The sequence below is a fragment of the Chanos chanos genome, chromosome 13 (genome assembly GCF_902362185.1).
Source record: "Chanos chanos chromosome 13, fChaCha1.1, whole genome shotgun sequence".
NCBI lineage: Eukaryota > Metazoa > Chordata > Actinopteri > Gonorynchiformes > Chanidae > Chanos > Chanos chanos.
This window is the reverse complement of record NC_044507.1, coordinates 17,395,030-17,410,869: the sequence shown is the minus strand read 5'-3', so window position 1 is coordinate 17,410,869 and position 15,840 is coordinate 17,395,030. Positions and strand designations below refer to the sequence as shown.

The following is a 15,840-nucleotide window of genomic DNA, read 5'->3' as shown; positions in this document are numbered from 1 at the left end:
CAACACTAACCACGTTAAAATCTCTCCCACCCAAACCATCATGATATAGTATATGCAACAGGTTTCAAAGAATGAGATAAATCGCAGCAGAAGGTCCGAGTAACTATTTTAATTCATGACCGTTTTATTAATTCTGTTTTCATGCAGGAGTTTAAGCCGAACTGTCACGCAGCACACTCCAAGTGATATACAAGCGCTCTTGAAGTTCAAAAGAAGCGAGCCAGTAGTTACACACACTATGTTTCGCATACGACTGTGAAGCAGTACGAGTTACCTCCCTGTAAAACGGAAAAAGACCGAGCTGTGTAGAGTATAAACGTACTATTAAAACAGAAGGGCATATCCCCTTACTAGCACTGTTAGTTAGTTAGTAATGTGCCACAGTCTGTATGTTAATCAAACGCTGCAAAAAATTAAGGAAACTAATGTATCAAATATAAACTACACTAACCTCACTCATACAAGCCCATTTCGATTACGTTTACAAATATATATCCAAGAAGGTATGAGACAAATAGCGGAAGTTGTGGTAGAACTTCTTTCACCGTTTGATAATATTTTATAATCTGAATTGACATCATTCCCTGATGAATATATGCTCATTTGGCAATCCACACAATTCCCCGTCGTTACAATTAAACTTGGTAAAATCCTACTATAAACATTATGGTTGAAGCTATGTCTCCTAAGGAGGGGGAAGTATATTCTGATAATTTGAAAACAGACATCAATACAAATGTCTGCCTCAACTCATTATGCTTCATTATGGTATTACATTAATTTAAAAACTATATTTTCACTATGACTCTCCCATAAACCTTATTCAAACTACACATTATACCATATATGATACATGTTTAACCTATACGTCACGCAAGTGGTTAAGTCCAGCACACCAGCGTTTCCGCGCGAAAAGACGGCCCGCGCGCACTCACAGCTGCTTGAAGAAGCCGTAATAAGCCCGCTGTGTTCGTACAGCGATACTGCTGTTGGCACTGCTCAGCTTTTAACAATCACTTTTATTTGCTGTTTTTAGCATACTCTTACTTGTCATTTTAGTAGATTGTATTCAAACTTGAAATGCCTACCAGGACCTCATTGTCTCTGCCAGAAGATGTCAGGGAACGGTATGGTAGTTTACGTTTGTCTTGATTGCTAGCTAGCTCTGTAGCAGTTTATTTCCAGTGAAATGTGAATATGGATATAGTAGGCACAGTTAGCCAAGTATATGCACTGAACTCCATGCACACAAGATGTGTATATACAGTTACGGTTGTTATTTAACCTTAACAGAACACACGCATACTAAATCATTTCAAATTTACATTGGACGCGTCAGCCTTTTGGCTAAATAGGAAATCTCAGTATATTATCCTGTGAGCTAATGTAGCACGAGCTGTTTTGATATCTGACATGCTAGCTGGCTTACTGAATTTCGCGCCAAATATGTGAAGGTTTCCCTTCATGTCAGATCAGCGCCGTTTCACCGTTGAACTTGGGAAGCTATGTTTTTGTGTGACCCTTTTTTCTGACTCCTTAATAACGCGTTAGCAATATTTAGCAAGACATCGTAAACTGATGGTGAAAATAAGCAGTGATAGAATGTTACCAACCGTATTTATATATGTTTATTTGCGCTTTAGCATCCTAATAGTCAACTGTTTGGCTAATGTTAGCTAGCGGAGTGATTTAGATGATTTGGTTAGCTAATCATAGAAGCTAACAGAAGCATGGGTTTGATGGCATTGAGTTGACTAGCTATCGTCCGAGCTTCGAGTCGTTTTGTACTTTAGTATCATTCACGGCTTCCATTGTAACGGCTCGTGTAAGCAAGTCTAAACACTAGGTGAGTAACTTATCAGTCAGCTTTGATTGCGTTAGATGGCATCAAATTTGTCAGGCACATTGTCACACTAACAATATCTAATGCTCGAGCCAGTTATTCCTATTAAGCGTTTGTCTTGTCTTGTGTCTCTGTGTACTTCGTACTGACTGCTGCTATTGTACTTTCAGGCTGCAAGTGTTGGACAAGGATGGAGGCAGTTTATCAGATGAGGTGAGTGTCCTGCTCGTAATGCTCGCGACGGAGACTGTAACTAAAGTTCTGTTTCTCCAGCTGTGATCGTTGTTGTACTGTAGTTTGTAAATATGCTCTTAATGCACGCGACGGAGACTGTAACTAAAGTTCTGTTTCTCCAGCTGTGATCGTTGTTGTACTGTAGTTTGTAAATATGCTCTTAATGCACGCGACGGAGACTGTAACTAAAGTTCTGTTTCTCCAGCTGTGATCATTGTTGCACTGTAGTTTGTAAATACTAAAAGTTTAAATGTAACGTCTAGTTTCTGTTTGTATCTATAGTTTTAGTCTTATCTTTCTCTTGTCAAAATAGTCCTCAGATTTAGGCAGCAGTTGTATCCCGAGTAGTCGGAAGTCAGTTGTTGCCTAATGTGTGTTTGCAACAAAATGTACCCCTCTAGTATTTTGTGTCATAGTGGTATTGCCTGAATTCATGCTTTTTCCCCTTTCTTTCTGTCTGTCTTTTTTCCCCTTTAGGAGTGTGTAAAGGAGAAGCTCAGGTTATTGCAGGAGTTCCTGCTGGCTGATACTCAGGACCAGCTCAAAGGCCTTGAAGCCAAGTTGAAGAACTCAGAGCTCTCAGTAGTGAGTGACTTTCCCTCACGGACACAGATACCCACCAGCAGTGTGTTAATTTTCTCTCCGATGTGTTTGACTAAAAACAATGTTTCTGTTTCTTGTAGGAGGTTTACACATCAGAAGTGAAGGCTGTGTTGAAAAAGGCTTTGTGTTTGGAAAAGGGCGGGAATGGTGACAGGGTGGAGCAAAATGGGCGATCGAACGGTTTTGCCGAGAACGGATCCCACAAGGGTGAATTGGAGAGAGCCGCGGACGCTCAGGAGGAGGGAGAGACAATTACGTCTCCCAGTGCCCCAAAGCCCAGGGGTGGACGGCGGAGCAAAGCTGACTCTGAACCCAAGAGTGAGTAACAGAATGGATTTAGAGGCTTTTACTTCCTGCCTGCAAATGTTGTTAGTCGCTGTAACCTTATCAGTTATTTTGTCGTTTTATCTCTTTTTTTTTTTCCCCTTGGGCTCTACCCTCAAAGCACGCAAGATGTCGTACTTTCTTTTCACCCAAAATATGTCTCCCCTCAGAATCTCCTGTCAGTTCCAGGGTCACACGAAATTCTGGAAAGCAGCCAACGATCCTATCAATGTTTTCCAGAGTGTAAGTAACCATATTCTTTTCAACTGCCAGTCTGCAGAATGCAATTTCATGTCTCTTCAGCCACGTGTGAAATTGATAGAGTAATGTACATTGGCATTTCACTTGGCGTGATTCCAAGATTCAATCCTTATTAGCACTTTGGCTGAAATTTCAGCTTTTAATCTTCCAGGCAGTACTCATGAAATCAGTGCATATCAGCATCTTTCTCATTATAGGGACTCGTAGGGGTTTCACACAGTGCTCAAAACACTTTGTGAAAGCATTTCTCTTGCGTGTGGTTGATTTTAATGGTAGTTGTAAAAATGGGCCTGTGAGCTTGCCGCCTCCTTTAATCAGCTCTCATTTATCTACAGGCCAAAGCGCAAGTCTGATGAGGTGAACGGTGAGGCCACAAATGGAGACGCTGCAGATAGAAACGATGAAGGTGACTCTGAGGAGGTAAGGCCTTTACTGGGCGTTCTGGGCTTCAGCATGTTCACATTTGGCAGCAATTTTTAATTAATATCTATTTATTTATTTTGTCTGAAAGCAATACTTTGTGTGTGTGTTTTCCCAAAGTCACGAGAAGAGAAGCGACTGAAAACGGAATCAGATGCAGTGTAAGTGTCTCAGCATCACACATTTAACTGTGTGTGTGTGTGTGTGTGTGGTGTTTTTTTTAATTTAAGTGATCACAAAAGCTGTCAGTCTTCATTTTCTTCCCCCTCTCCACAGACCTGTTGCAGAGGACGCCACCACTGAAAAGCCAAAACTTGTGGCTCCAGCTAAGGTGATGCTCTGCACTATCATTACAACTTGAAACTTGTAGTATTGCTTTTGTGCCAGGGTAACTGACCTTTGTTTTCTCTTCTCAGACCCCACCTCCCAAATGCCCTGACTGCAGGCAGTATCTGGATGACTCAGACCTCAAGTTCTTTCAGGGAGACCCTGATGATGCGGTGAGAGGGAAAAAAAAAATGAGACCTTTGTGACAGTGCTGCCTACTCCGAATATGTACATGTGTGATCCCTCTCTTTCCTCCTATCTATTAAGTGCTTGTATAGTAGATGTTTGTAGAGAAGGTGAATGGGGTTTTTTTGCTAATACTGCCAGCCAACAGCCTGTGTGTTTTTATGCTTAGTATGAAGTTAATATGTTTCTCCCCTAACAAAGTTTCATGTCGGAGTCTTTGTGGCAAAACCTCGTGTTTTGAGCTGTTTTGCTCCCATCCTGACAGCTTGATGAGCCAGAGATGTTGACAGATGAACGCCTCTCGCTCTTTGACTCAAATGAGGATGGATTTGAAAGCTATGAAGATCTTCCCCAGCACAAGATTACCAATTTCAGGTTTGTTTTGATGCTCTCAGTGCCTAAGACCTGTGGCTGTATTCTTTTACAGTCTCTCTGCTCTTTGTCTTTTTGCGACGACGTCAGTAACCTTGGTGTCCTCCTCCGCACAGTGTGTATGACAAGCGCGGCCACCTGTGTCCGTTTGACTCCGGCCTGATTGAGAAGAACGTGGAGCTCTACTTCAGCTGTGCCGTTAAGCCCATTTATGATGATAACCCTTGCATGGATGGTATGTCCACACTGTGCGAGCATTCTGGGTTCTCGCTCTGGCGGGGAAAAGTATGGAATTTAAAAATCTTTATTTCCAGAGATGGATGGTATGGAAATTCAGAAAATGTTTTGAGGAAAAGTGTGTGTGTGTGTGTGTGTGTGTGCAATCTGACAATGCAAGAGGCACACATTTATGCCAAGATGCAATGTAACAGCTTTCATAAAATACAAGACATGAAATGACACTCCTCAAACATGATCTCCCTACAATACATTGTGAAAGGCATCATACAAATCAAATTAAATTGAGTACGGTTCATGTCCCTCACACATGACGACGAGCAAAAATATTGAAAGTCAGGAATTTGTCCCAGACTGAAGAGCAAGAACCCAGATCATCACATTCTTTGTATTCTTTCTTCTTGTACATAACATGATATTGGCAACATAAACAGTCTTTTTTTTTTTTTTCTTTTTTTTTTTCCCTTTCAGGCGGTGTCCCTGCTAAAAAGCTTGGCCCCATTAATGCCTGGTGGATAACTGGTTTTGATGGAGGAGAGAAAGCTCTTATTGGCTTCACTACAGGTAACGCTGGGGTATAATTATGACCGCAGTGCTGCAGAGGCCGTAATGCTTTTAGAGAGGTGACTGATGCTCGTTTGTTTTTTTGTTGTCCCCCCCCCCCCTTCATTTTTTCGCTCCTCAGCTTTTGCTGACTACATCCTCATGGACCCCAGTGAGGAGTACTCTCCTATCTTTGCACTGATGCAGGAGAAGATCTACATGAGCAAAATCGTGGTGGAGTTTCTTCAGAAGAATCCCGACGCCACTTACGAAGACCTGTTAAATAAAATCGAGGTGAGAGGCACTCTTCCTTTACCTCCAGTGCTGTTTGCGCCGCCCCCCCCCAAACTGCCTCCTCCCAGCTCTGACATCATCTTCTCCTCCACACTGTCTTTTTGTTTTTTTTTTTCCCCCCCCTCCCCATTCAGACCACAGTACCCCCCGCAGGGCTCAACTTCAACCGTTTCACGGAGGACACGTTGCTGCGACACGCCCAGTTCGTGGTGGAGCAGGTGGAGAGCTACGACGAGGCGGGCGACCCGGACGAGCAACCCATCATCGTGACTCCCTGCATGAGGGACCTGATCAAACTGGCAGGAGTCACACTGGGCAAGAGGTGAGAAGAGGGTGGGATAGTGCTGGATATGAGGGGGCCCAGTCTAGTCCCAGTTTGATTTGTTTTCGAGCGCAGTCCCCCATCCCTAGCAGACCTGTACTAACCGTCTGTCTCTGGCTGAGGTGTGAGTGGAAGGGATCCGAGTCAGTGCATCTTAATATTAATGGATGGAGGTGTTTGGGGGGGGGGGTTTTGTTTTTTATTATTGTGCATCACTGCTCTGTGTTGTGTGCTTGAAGTTGCAATCTTTAGAGCTGCAGCACATACTCTGGTCCTAATTCTTACGTTTTGTTAAACTTTGCCCTAACTTTTTAACTGGTGTCTCTTTGGAAGAGGGTCGTGGTTATAGTTTAGAGGGGTTTTAATATCGATCAGAAAATCTTGTATTTCAGGGTTTTCTTTGCCATCAAACATTATGAATTAAACATGTTCTTTCCTTTCTTGAAAATTAACGAACAAGAAACACCATTTGTAATCTGGACATCCTTTCCCTTCCTTCTACCCAATCTGATTTGCTGAAGTTTGATTCTTAATCAGATCTGGTGGTTGCTGCGTTAACACTGAGACTATGATTAGACTGGTGCTTGTGTGGTATATGTTGGTTCTTGCTGCTTGTGCCCTGTTTATCCTCATGTCTCTAACAGTCCTCTAACATTCCCCTCTGCAGCATGCTGGTGCACTGGTAGGTAAAACCTGAATGCATTTCTGCAGTGCTTGTGGATTCATTGTGACTTATGAAACTGAAGTGAAATTTTGTACGTCATCAATCGCTGCGTGGGATGGGTGATACAGGTCACAGTCAGCTTTTTTTTTTTTTTTTTTAAATATTTAAATATTTATATTTATATTTCATTTTGGCCTTGGCTGTTTAACATTAGTCATTTTACTTTTAAGTCGGTATTGGACCTGAGAACTTAGAGCATAATGTTCTCTGTTCTAAGAAGTGGAGCGTTGTGCTTCTCATCTCACATGCAAGAGGTGCATGCCAAATTCATCCAGAATATTAATATGCTAGCTTTACTCAGACTCTCTCCTATTTCTTTGTGCAGTAATGTCACTAATACAGTGGAGCACTGCCTAAGATGGTTGAGCTGGTTACCTGGATTGGGCCGTGTTTTGATCTTTTTATGGTCTGTAATCCAGGTTTGCCAAGGCTAAGCAGTACAGTGGTGGGGGGGGGGGGGGGGGGGGACAGTTCAAAAATACACTGAACACAAACGCTGTGAAGTTCAATTTTTTTTTTTTGTCCCTGTAGAGTGCATCACCCTGTCCCTCAAATGGCTGTTCACTCATTTTCTGTTTTGCCTCCACGTTTGATAAGCTGCATGGCTCTGTCTGAAGCTCGGTTTGGTCTCAGTGTGTCTCCGAGAGAGGAATCTCAAAGCGTCTCACTGACCACCCCCCCCCCCCTCTCCCTCTCCGTCCCGTCCCCCTTCTCCAGGAGAGCAGCCCGGAGACAGGCCATTCGCCACCCCACAAAGATCGAGAAGGACAACAAGGGCCCAACAAAAGCCACCACCACCAAGCTGGTCTATCAGATCTTTGACACCTTTTTCTCGGACCAGATCGACCAGAATAACAAAGAGGGCGGTGGGATGAAGAGACAGCGCTGCGGAGTCTGTGAGGTGAGTTTCCAACCGGTGACGGACAAGCCCTCTCTCTCCACACAGTTATTTCATCGTGTTTTTGTGAGTGTTCCTACGCAGCAGTTTCGGAAAAGTTTAGAATCGTTTCAGCTAATGTAGGACTTAAATGATGGCCTTGTATCTGTAGGATTGAACAAATCTGAGCTAAGATTGCTGGTATACAGAACAAGACTTGTTTTATCAGTAAGACGCTGATTAATGATGGTGCAGGTTCTGTTGTCAGGCTTTTAACAGATGTTTGTGTTTTTGTTTGTCCTTTTTAGGTGTGCCAGGCACCAGACTGTGGCAAGTGCTCTGCCTGTAAGGACATGATTAAATTTGGTGGCACTGGCCGCAGCAAACAGGCCTGTCATAAGAGAAGGTGACACACTCTCTCTCTCTCTCTCTCTCTCTCTCTCTCTCTCTCTCTCTCTCTCTCTCTCTCTCTCTCTGGGATCACCAGACTTTGATGTGTCTGAACACACAAGCTGTAAAATTAGCTTTTTGCAGTGGGTCGTCAGGTGCCATTTACTTTGTTGTGGAGCTTGAACACTCATACAAACCATAAAGAAAGGCGCTTAATTGACTTAAAATTGTCAGCATTTGATACATTTATGGTGAATAACAATATCAGATAATGAAATTGGTTGGCTTTTAAATAGAATTTCTATTTTTAAAAGCCCCTCCCCCTTCTGCCATTGCTCAACAAAGCATCTGCAAACAGTTTTCAGTATAAGACTGCCCTGGTCCACTCCCTCTCTGCTGTAGCTGTTTTTATTAGGCCTTTGTCTTTTAATTCTGTACACTGTGTTCTTATGAGTTCGCCCCGAACATTAAGCATGTTTACTGAGTGAGTAATGGTAATGAGATCCAGACTCTCGTGGTGCTGTTAGTATTTTTTTTGTGTGTGTGTGAACATGCTTCCGTCTGTTGAAGAGCAAGGAGGGTCCGTTTACTTCATTAAACTAATGTGAAGCCTCCCAGGCCTGTCAGGTGTTGTGTCCGACGTGTTTTTGGCACTCGCAGCTCCCCCCTAACAAATAACCGTACCTCACTGCCTGTGCTTGACCAAACGCAAACGCGTGCCTGTCCTTTACTCAGGTGCCCCAACCTGGCAGTGAAGGAGGCCGAGGATGACGAGAACATGGACGAGGAAGATGTTTTGCCTGCCGTCAAAGCGCCGTCTAAGAAGATGTCTCAGGCCAAGAAGAAGAAACAGAGCAAGAATAAAATGTCCTGGGTGGGAGAGCCCATCAAGGTATGTCCACTGTTCTAACTTTTCTCCCCCCGCTCTCCTGAAAGGGGCAGCCAAAAAAAAATCCTTTTACTGCAACCAGTAGACTTATCTACTAGTTTGACTCGTGTCCTTTTTTTTAGACTGAAGGGAAGAAGGAGTATTATATGGAGGTGTGCGTGGATGACGAGGTGTTGACAGTTGGAGACTGTGTGTCTGTCAGTCCAGATGACCCCTCTAAACCTCTCTATTTGGCGAGGTAATAATGACATTGGAGGTCATCCTCCAATTAATCTTCTAACCATAGTGTCTGTGGGAGAGGTCACTTTTTTTGGGGGGTGAACGGTAGCTCTGCAATGACTGATGTGAGCTGGATTGGATCCATATTCTTTCTTTGTCTCTGAAATCCCAGAATCACAGCATTGTGGGAAGACGGGGAGATGTTGTTCCACGCCCACTGGTTCTGCCGCGGGACCGATACGGTGCTGGGAGAGTCATCGGATCCTCTGGAGCTCTTCCTGGTGGATGAGTGTGAAGACATGCCTCTGAGCTACGTGCATGGCAAGGTCAACGTGCTCTACAAAGCCCCGTCCAACAACTGGTTCATGGAGGTAGGAGCCCTGTCTGGCCTTGTGTTTTTGTGGGCCGTTGCACTTCATTTCCGTTGCCTTTGGAATTTCTTTTTTTTTTGTCCTCGGCATCAGATGATGGGTTTGTGGTTTGACTCTGTGCGTTCAGGGTGGAATGGACGATGACATTAAGGTGATTGAGGACGACGGTAAAAGTTTCTTCTATCAGCTATGGTATGACCCAGAGTTTGCTCGTTTTGAAACTCCTCCCGAAGTCACGTCATCAGAGGACTGCAAGTTCAAGTGAGGCTTGTATATGTTTAAAACACCACTCGCCTGTATAAGAGTTGCCAGTGTGTTATGTGGATGACTGACTCTGTGTGTGTGTGTGTGTCTGTGTCTGTGTGTGTGTGTAGGTTCTGTGCCAGCTGCGTCAGGATAAAGGAGCAGGAGGAGCAGGAGACGCCTTGTGCTCTCGAGCCTCTGGAGGAGGAGGAAAATGACTCCAAAGTGTTCTACGCTCTTGCCTGTCTCAGAGGAGAGCAGTACAGAGTGGGAGATGGCGTTTACCTGTTGCCTGAGGCTTTCACTTTTGGGTAAGTATTTTATCTGTTATTATATTAAAGGGCCTCTGTGCATGAATCCCCTTTTTCTTTTTTCCCCCCAGTTTTTATACTTTTTTTTTTTTTTTTAAATGCCTGCCTCCTGTCGGTGTGTGACCTGTTGTCTCTGTCTGCTCAGGGTAAAGCCAGCCAGCCCAGTCAAACGCTCCCACAGGAAGGAAGTTGTGGATGAGGATTTGTATCCGGAGTACTACAGGAAGTCATCGGATTACATCAAGGGCTCAAACCTGGATGCTCCAGAGCCTTTCCGCATTGGCCGCATCAAAGAGATCTTCTGTACCAAACGCAGCAACGGCAAAGCTGACACATCAGAGGTCAAATTACGCCTCTATAAATTCTACAGGTGAGGGCGAAAATGCTGGTGGCAAAGGAAAGCAGTGTAGTCTCAGCACGCTCAGATGGGCAGTATGCTAGTTATAACAGTCTTTTGGTGGGTTGTTTTGTGCCGCAAAAGCTTGTAGTCTTTAGTTGCATTAGTTGAAGCATTTTTGTGGGCTCCCCTCAGGCCAGAGAACACCCATAAGGGTGTGAAGGCTGGATACCATGCAGATATAAACCAGCTGTACTGGAGTGATGAGGAGGTGACTGTGAACATGGCGGACGTACAGGGCCGCTGTCGTGTGGAGTACGGAGAGGACCTGGTGGAGGCCTTGCAGGAGTACTCTACTGGCGGCCCAGATCGGTTCTACTTTATAGAGGTAAAGCTGATCCGCAGGATCTTACAGTTAGAACCAAAAACTTAACTGCTCATAAAGGAATGTATCAGCTTGACCACAGGTTGGCTTTGTCCAATAGTGGTTTAAAGTTTGTAATTCACATTTTTTCCCTGTAGGCCTATAACGCCAAGTCCAAGAGCTTTGAGGACCCACCCAACCACGCTCGCTCAGTGATGAACAAGGGCAAAGGAAAAGGCAAGGGAAAAGGTAACACACACTCCCCCTTCATCTGCCGCTGCTTACAGAAGTAGAGCATCTGGAGCATTTAGTCAGCTGTTGTATTTATGTGTGTATGCAGCTGTTGTATTTGTGTGTGTGTGTGTGTGCGCAGGGAAAGGAAAGGGAAAAGCCGCGTCACAGCAGGACACACAGGAGCAGGAGCCTCAGGAACCCAAAATCCGTAAGCTTCGCACGCTGGATGTTTTCTCTGGCTGCGGTGGACTGTCTGAGGGCTTCCACCAGGCAGGTGAGTTCACCCAGCCCCCTACCTCTCCCAATGTCCCGTCACACCACCTCCAGTCAGATTCAGAACACAGTTACTGTTACTGATGAATCTCCACTCACTTTTTTTTTTTTTCCCACACTTTGAACTCGTGTCTCTCTTTGCTGTCAGGAATCTCTGAAACACTATGGGCCATAGAGATGTGGGACCCAGCTGCTCAGGCCTTCAGGCTGAACAACCCCGGCAGCACCGTCTTTACCGAGGACTGTAACGTGCTGCTCAAACTGGTCATGTCTGGGGAGAAGACCAACTCTCTGGGGCAGAAGCTGCCACAGAAGGGGGACGTGGAGATGCTGTGTGGCGGCCCGCCTTGCCAAGGCTTCAGCGGAATGAACCGTTTCAACTCGCGCACTTACTCAAAGTTCAAGAACTCTCTGGTTGTCTCTTATCTAAGGTACGCCCTCTTATTTCACAAGCCCGGCGTGGTATTTGGCTCTTCTCCTCCTCTGTGTAATTAAGATCAGCTGAGACTGCAGCTGGAACCTTGTATCTGACTAGTGGGCGCTCTCTCTCTCTGTCTCTCCTCGTCTCAGTTACTGTGACTACTACAGACCCAAGTTCTTCCTGCTGGAGAATGTGAGGAACTTTGTGTCGTTCAAGCGCTCCATGGTCCTAAAGCTGACTCTACGCTGTCTAGTTCGAATGGGCTATCAGTGCACATTTGGTGTACTACAGGTGAGTCATGTCTTTGTCAGTTGTAAAATAAAACATGAATCACATTGGTCATCCTGACATGCTCCAGCCTGTATCTGCTGAAAGTCATTGTGTCTGGTAACTGTGTGTGTGTGTGTGTGTGTTCCACCCATAGGCAGGGCAGTATGGTGTGGCTCAGACACGGCGCAGGGCAATTATTCTGGCTGCTGCTCCTGGGGAGAAACTTCCCCGTTACCCAGAACCTCTGCATGTGTTTGCCCCACGTGCGTGCTCCCTCAACGTGGTCGTTGATGACAAGAAATACATCACCAACGTTACCCGGTAACACCTTAAACACATTGTTCTCTGTGCATGAGGTCATACACATGTCGTGGCTTGTGATCAATAGAACGTTTCTAAAGAGGCCAGTACTATGTCACAGAAATACGTTTAAGTGAGCATAACATTATTTCATGTTTACACATAGGATCAGTCCTCAGAGCTGATTGATGGGAGAGATTTGAGCAAATTCTGCAAAGTGTGGTTAATGGCACCACACAGTATCTGATCATGCAAGGCTGATTTTAGTTAAGCTCACCGCACGTGACTTAAGGTTACAACAATGGCAGAACATTCTGAGAGTGAAGGGGGCATTAAAGCACCTGTTACATTTACAGGGGTAATGGAGGCATCTATCGCACCATCACTGTTCGGGACACCATGTCAGACCTGCCCGAGATCCGCAACGGAGCAACTGCTCTGGAGATCTCTTACAACGGAGAGCCCCAGTCCTGGTTCCAGAGACAGATCCGTGGCTCTCAGTACCAGCCTATCCTCAGGGACCACATCTGTAAAGTAAGTTCTTCAGAAGTCTTTTCTTTCTTTTTCTTTTGCTTTCTCCTTAGATGGTATGTGATGGTGACGCAAGAGTTTCTAGAAAGTTCCACGATCTGTCTGTTCACAGGACATGAGTGCCCTTGTGGCGGCCCGCATGCGGCACATACCTCTCGCGCCAGGATCTGATTGGAGGGATCTGCCCAACATCGAGGTACGACTGCCAGACGGGACCACCACGAAGAAGCTACGGTACACCCACTCGGACAAAAAGAACGGCCGCAGCAGCACCGGTGCTCTGAGAGGAGTGTGTGCTTGTGCTGGAGGTAGGCTTTCTCTAAGGTCACATTGTGTTTAGTGTCCGTCTCAGTGTGCACCAGAATGATTAGGAATAATCTTCAAGTCCTAGCCCAACCGCCATTCCAAACATTGACGCTGGAAATTGATTTGCCACCGCGCAGTCTGGGTTTGGAATGGTCTACCATTCATCATGTCTCCTCTTTATGTCCAGGGAAGCCTTGTGACCCAGCAGACAGGCAGTTCAACACACTGATCCCATGGTGTCTGCCCCACACTGGAAACCGCCACAACCACTGGGCCGGGCTGTACGGCAGGCTGGAGTGGGACGGCTTCTTCAGCACTACCGTCACTAATCCTGAGCCAATGGGCAAGCAGGTATGCACGTGACCTGGCCGTGCAGAGGCGTGGGATGTTGATGTACTCAGACGTGTGAAGACTGCTGAGCCTGTGTGTACGCTCAGCAGTCTTATCCTTTTTCTCAGGACCGTTTGATAACCTGAGACAGTATTGTCACTATAACAGTTGAGACCAGAACAGTGTAGGGCTGCATGGAGTATTGTGGGGTTTTTTTGTTTTGTTTTTTTATTTTTATTGTTGCCCCGACATGAATTTTCACAATAAATACACGGCGAAGTGCTGGGCCGCTAATACGGCTGGGATGGATAAAGCCGGAGAGAGGAGGCATAGGGCGGAGGAACGGATGACGTGTGGACTTGTGTGTTTGGTGATGTAATCAGAGTGGGTTGAGTAGAGAGCAGTTAAAGGGGAAACACAAGCCACATGAAATAGATGAGCAACAGAGTACAATAGATGAGTAATTCTACAGAATGTCAGCGGTATGTTATGTATCAAAAAAAGGGGAAGTATATCAGTCATGTGGTTGAGTGGCAAGTTTTATACAAAATGTGTTGAGCAGTGGTTACTACTGAAAGGGGGAATTATGGTTATCTGGTGTTTCAATGAAGTTGAGAAATGGTTTGACACTGTTTCGGTGTCATTACACCGCAAGTACAATGTATTCATTCTCAGGGTCTGTATTGCAGCACAGAGACACATTGAAATTCTAAACTCTCATTTGTGTTTGATGGTATCTCATTGCAATATTAAACAAGTTTATTGCACATTATGTGTTTGCTCCATGTGGCACAGCGCTGTAACCGTCATTTCACTGCTGTCTCCTTCAGGGCCGTGTCCTGCACCCAGAACAGCACCGTGTGGTCAGTGTGAGGGAATGCGCTCGCTCACAGGGGTTCCCCGATACCTACCGCTTCTTTGGCAACATCCTCGATAAACACAGACAGGTCAGTTCTGCACCCCAGGTCTGGTAACGTGGTGTTTCTTTTTTTTTTTTTTTTTTTTTTTTTTTTTTTTATCTCTGAGAGGAGAAACTTGTTTATTGAATCTTGATCATTTTGTGAACGGCTTTGTAGGTGGGAAATGCAGTACCCCCTCCTCTGTCTAAAGCCATTGGACTTGAGGTCAAAAAGTGCATCCAGTCCAGGATGAGGGAGAACGCGACAGGTGAGCTCTTCTGACTGTAATTGAAAGAGGGAACGGAGGTAGGGTTCTGTCCTATCTGAACTTCTAAATTAAACCCCCCCCCCCCCCCCTCTCTCTCTCTCTCTCTCTCTCTCTCTGTCTGTCTCTGTGCAGAACCTGTGAAACAGGAGAAGATGGAAATTTGTGACTAGAGCCATCCTTCTTCCTCAGAGCGTTGAATTTCCACACAGGAACGCCTCAGCATATTTGTAATCATTCCATAGTCCATAAGCTGGTCTGGAGCCCGGCCACTGCGGTGGCATTTCTACGGACAGTCTGTGCAGTGCCATTATTTGATGTGTATGATTTTTTTTTTTTTTTTTTTTTTTTTCTAATGTGATTTTAACCATGTCTTTGCAATATCCACTCGAAGACAGTGGAATGAATTCTATGTAGTTTTTTATATGTTGTAATATCTCAAATAAAGCTCTTATCAAATGAATATGTGAGTGAATGTTTCACTTTCCTGAATCAGAATCACCTTTATTTGCCATAATACAGTGCTTGCACTAGGAATTGTTTTCAAAAGCAAAGATCTTTGTCATCCAGACGTCAGGGTCCTGACTACTAAGGCAGCCAAAGTTCTTTGCGTAACGGAACTGATACATGAAATTTGGTCATTGTGTAATCATGTACTTAGATCATTTTCACAGTTGAAAAGTAACAAAGTGCTATATGTGTAAATGAAAAGCGGGGTTCAATTGGAGAACTGGCTGTTTACCTTTTATGAAGATCCAATATACATTTATTCATTTGGTGGATGCTTTGAAAGTGACTTTCATGACAAGAGGGTAAAGCATTTGGCAGCGGTGGGATTCGAACCCACGCCCCCGAAGAGACTGGAGCCTTAATCCAGCGCCTTAGACCGCTCGGCCACGCTACCATACATCAGTTGTTCTCACGGGAGTGTGACTTTACAGATATTAATTTTAAATAAAATGAACTTCAATCAGCCTGTTCTGAACATCCATGCCTTTTGTGTCCAGGCCACACAACCAGTTAATGGTGCTTCTTCACATCCTGTTAACTGTGTCAGAGCAAGGCTTTCAGTGTGTCTAGTTTAGACAGAGAATTAGTCATGGAGCAGAACGCCACCAGCTTTATAACAGAACATACGCTCCAATATACTATACTGCAAAATTATTCATTTCAAAACAAACACAACATGCTTTGCCTCTAGTCTTGTTTAGGACAAAGCACTGAGGACATCCTGTTTCTGTTCCATTTTGTGTTTTGTTTCCTCCTTTGTAGTTTTCCACTGAAGCACCTGGCAGTGTTTAATGAAAACTGGCACAGTGA

At 44.9% G+C, this 15,840-nt stretch overlaps 1 protein-coding gene and 1 non-coding gene across 2 annotated transcripts; one reads left to right on the top strand and one right to left on the bottom strand.

Moving 5' to 3' along the window:
• Positions 1 to 1,036: 1,036 nt before the first annotated feature.
• On the top strand, positions 1,037 to 14,741 carry dnmt1 (DNA (cytosine-5-)-methyltransferase 1). Its single transcript, XM_030789975.1, has 34 exons — positions 1,037 to 1,127; positions 2,014 to 2,056; positions 2,555 to 2,662; positions 2,761 to 2,998; positions 3,175 to 3,247; positions 3,601 to 3,685; positions 3,806 to 3,846; positions 3,962 to 4,016; positions 4,102 to 4,185; positions 4,464 to 4,573; positions 4,687 to 4,805; positions 5,279 to 5,371; positions 5,493 to 5,644; positions 5,779 to 5,966; positions 7,408 to 7,591; positions 7,876 to 7,973; positions 8,693 to 8,849; positions 8,969 to 9,084; positions 9,238 to 9,436; positions 9,564 to 9,697; positions 9,811 to 9,990; positions 10,136 to 10,360; positions 10,523 to 10,715; positions 10,850 to 10,940; positions 11,065 to 11,199; positions 11,347 to 11,629; positions 11,769 to 11,910; positions 12,044 to 12,210; positions 12,546 to 12,723; positions 12,833 to 13,028; positions 13,214 to 13,377; positions 14,187 to 14,303; positions 14,433 to 14,523; positions 14,656 to 14,741. Exons 1-34 carry the CDS (start codon positions 1,081 to 1,083, stop codon positions 14,691 to 14,693), a joined length of 4,524 nt encoding a protein of 1,507 aa, XP_030645835.1. The 5' UTR covers positions 1,037 to 1,080; the 3' UTR covers positions 14,694 to 14,741.
• A 601-nt stretch (positions 14,742 to 15,342) lies between these two features.
• trnal-aag (transfer RNA leucine (anticodon AAG)) lies at positions 15,343 to 15,424 on the bottom strand. The gene has a single exon. It is a non-coding gene; the product is annotated as a tRNA-Leu (tRNA).
• Positions 15,425 to 15,840: the final 416 nt, after the last annotated feature.

What these genes read in the sequence shown, in the direction of transcription:
- dnmt1 (XM_030789975.1), top strand. Translation starts at nt 1,081, where the DNA reads ATGCCTACCAGGACCTCATTGTCTCTGCCAGAAGATGTCAGGGAACG. An exon ending in CCAGAAGATGTCAGGGAACG is followed by an intron (nt 1,128 to 2,013) that starts GTATGGTAGTTT and finishes TTGTACTTTCAG; the next exon opens with GCTGCAAGTGTTGGACAAGG. An exon ending in AGGGAGACCCTGATGATGCG is followed by an intron (nt 4,186 to 4,463) that starts GTGAGAGGGAAA and finishes CCATCCTGACAG; the next exon opens with CTTGATGAGCCAGAGATGTT.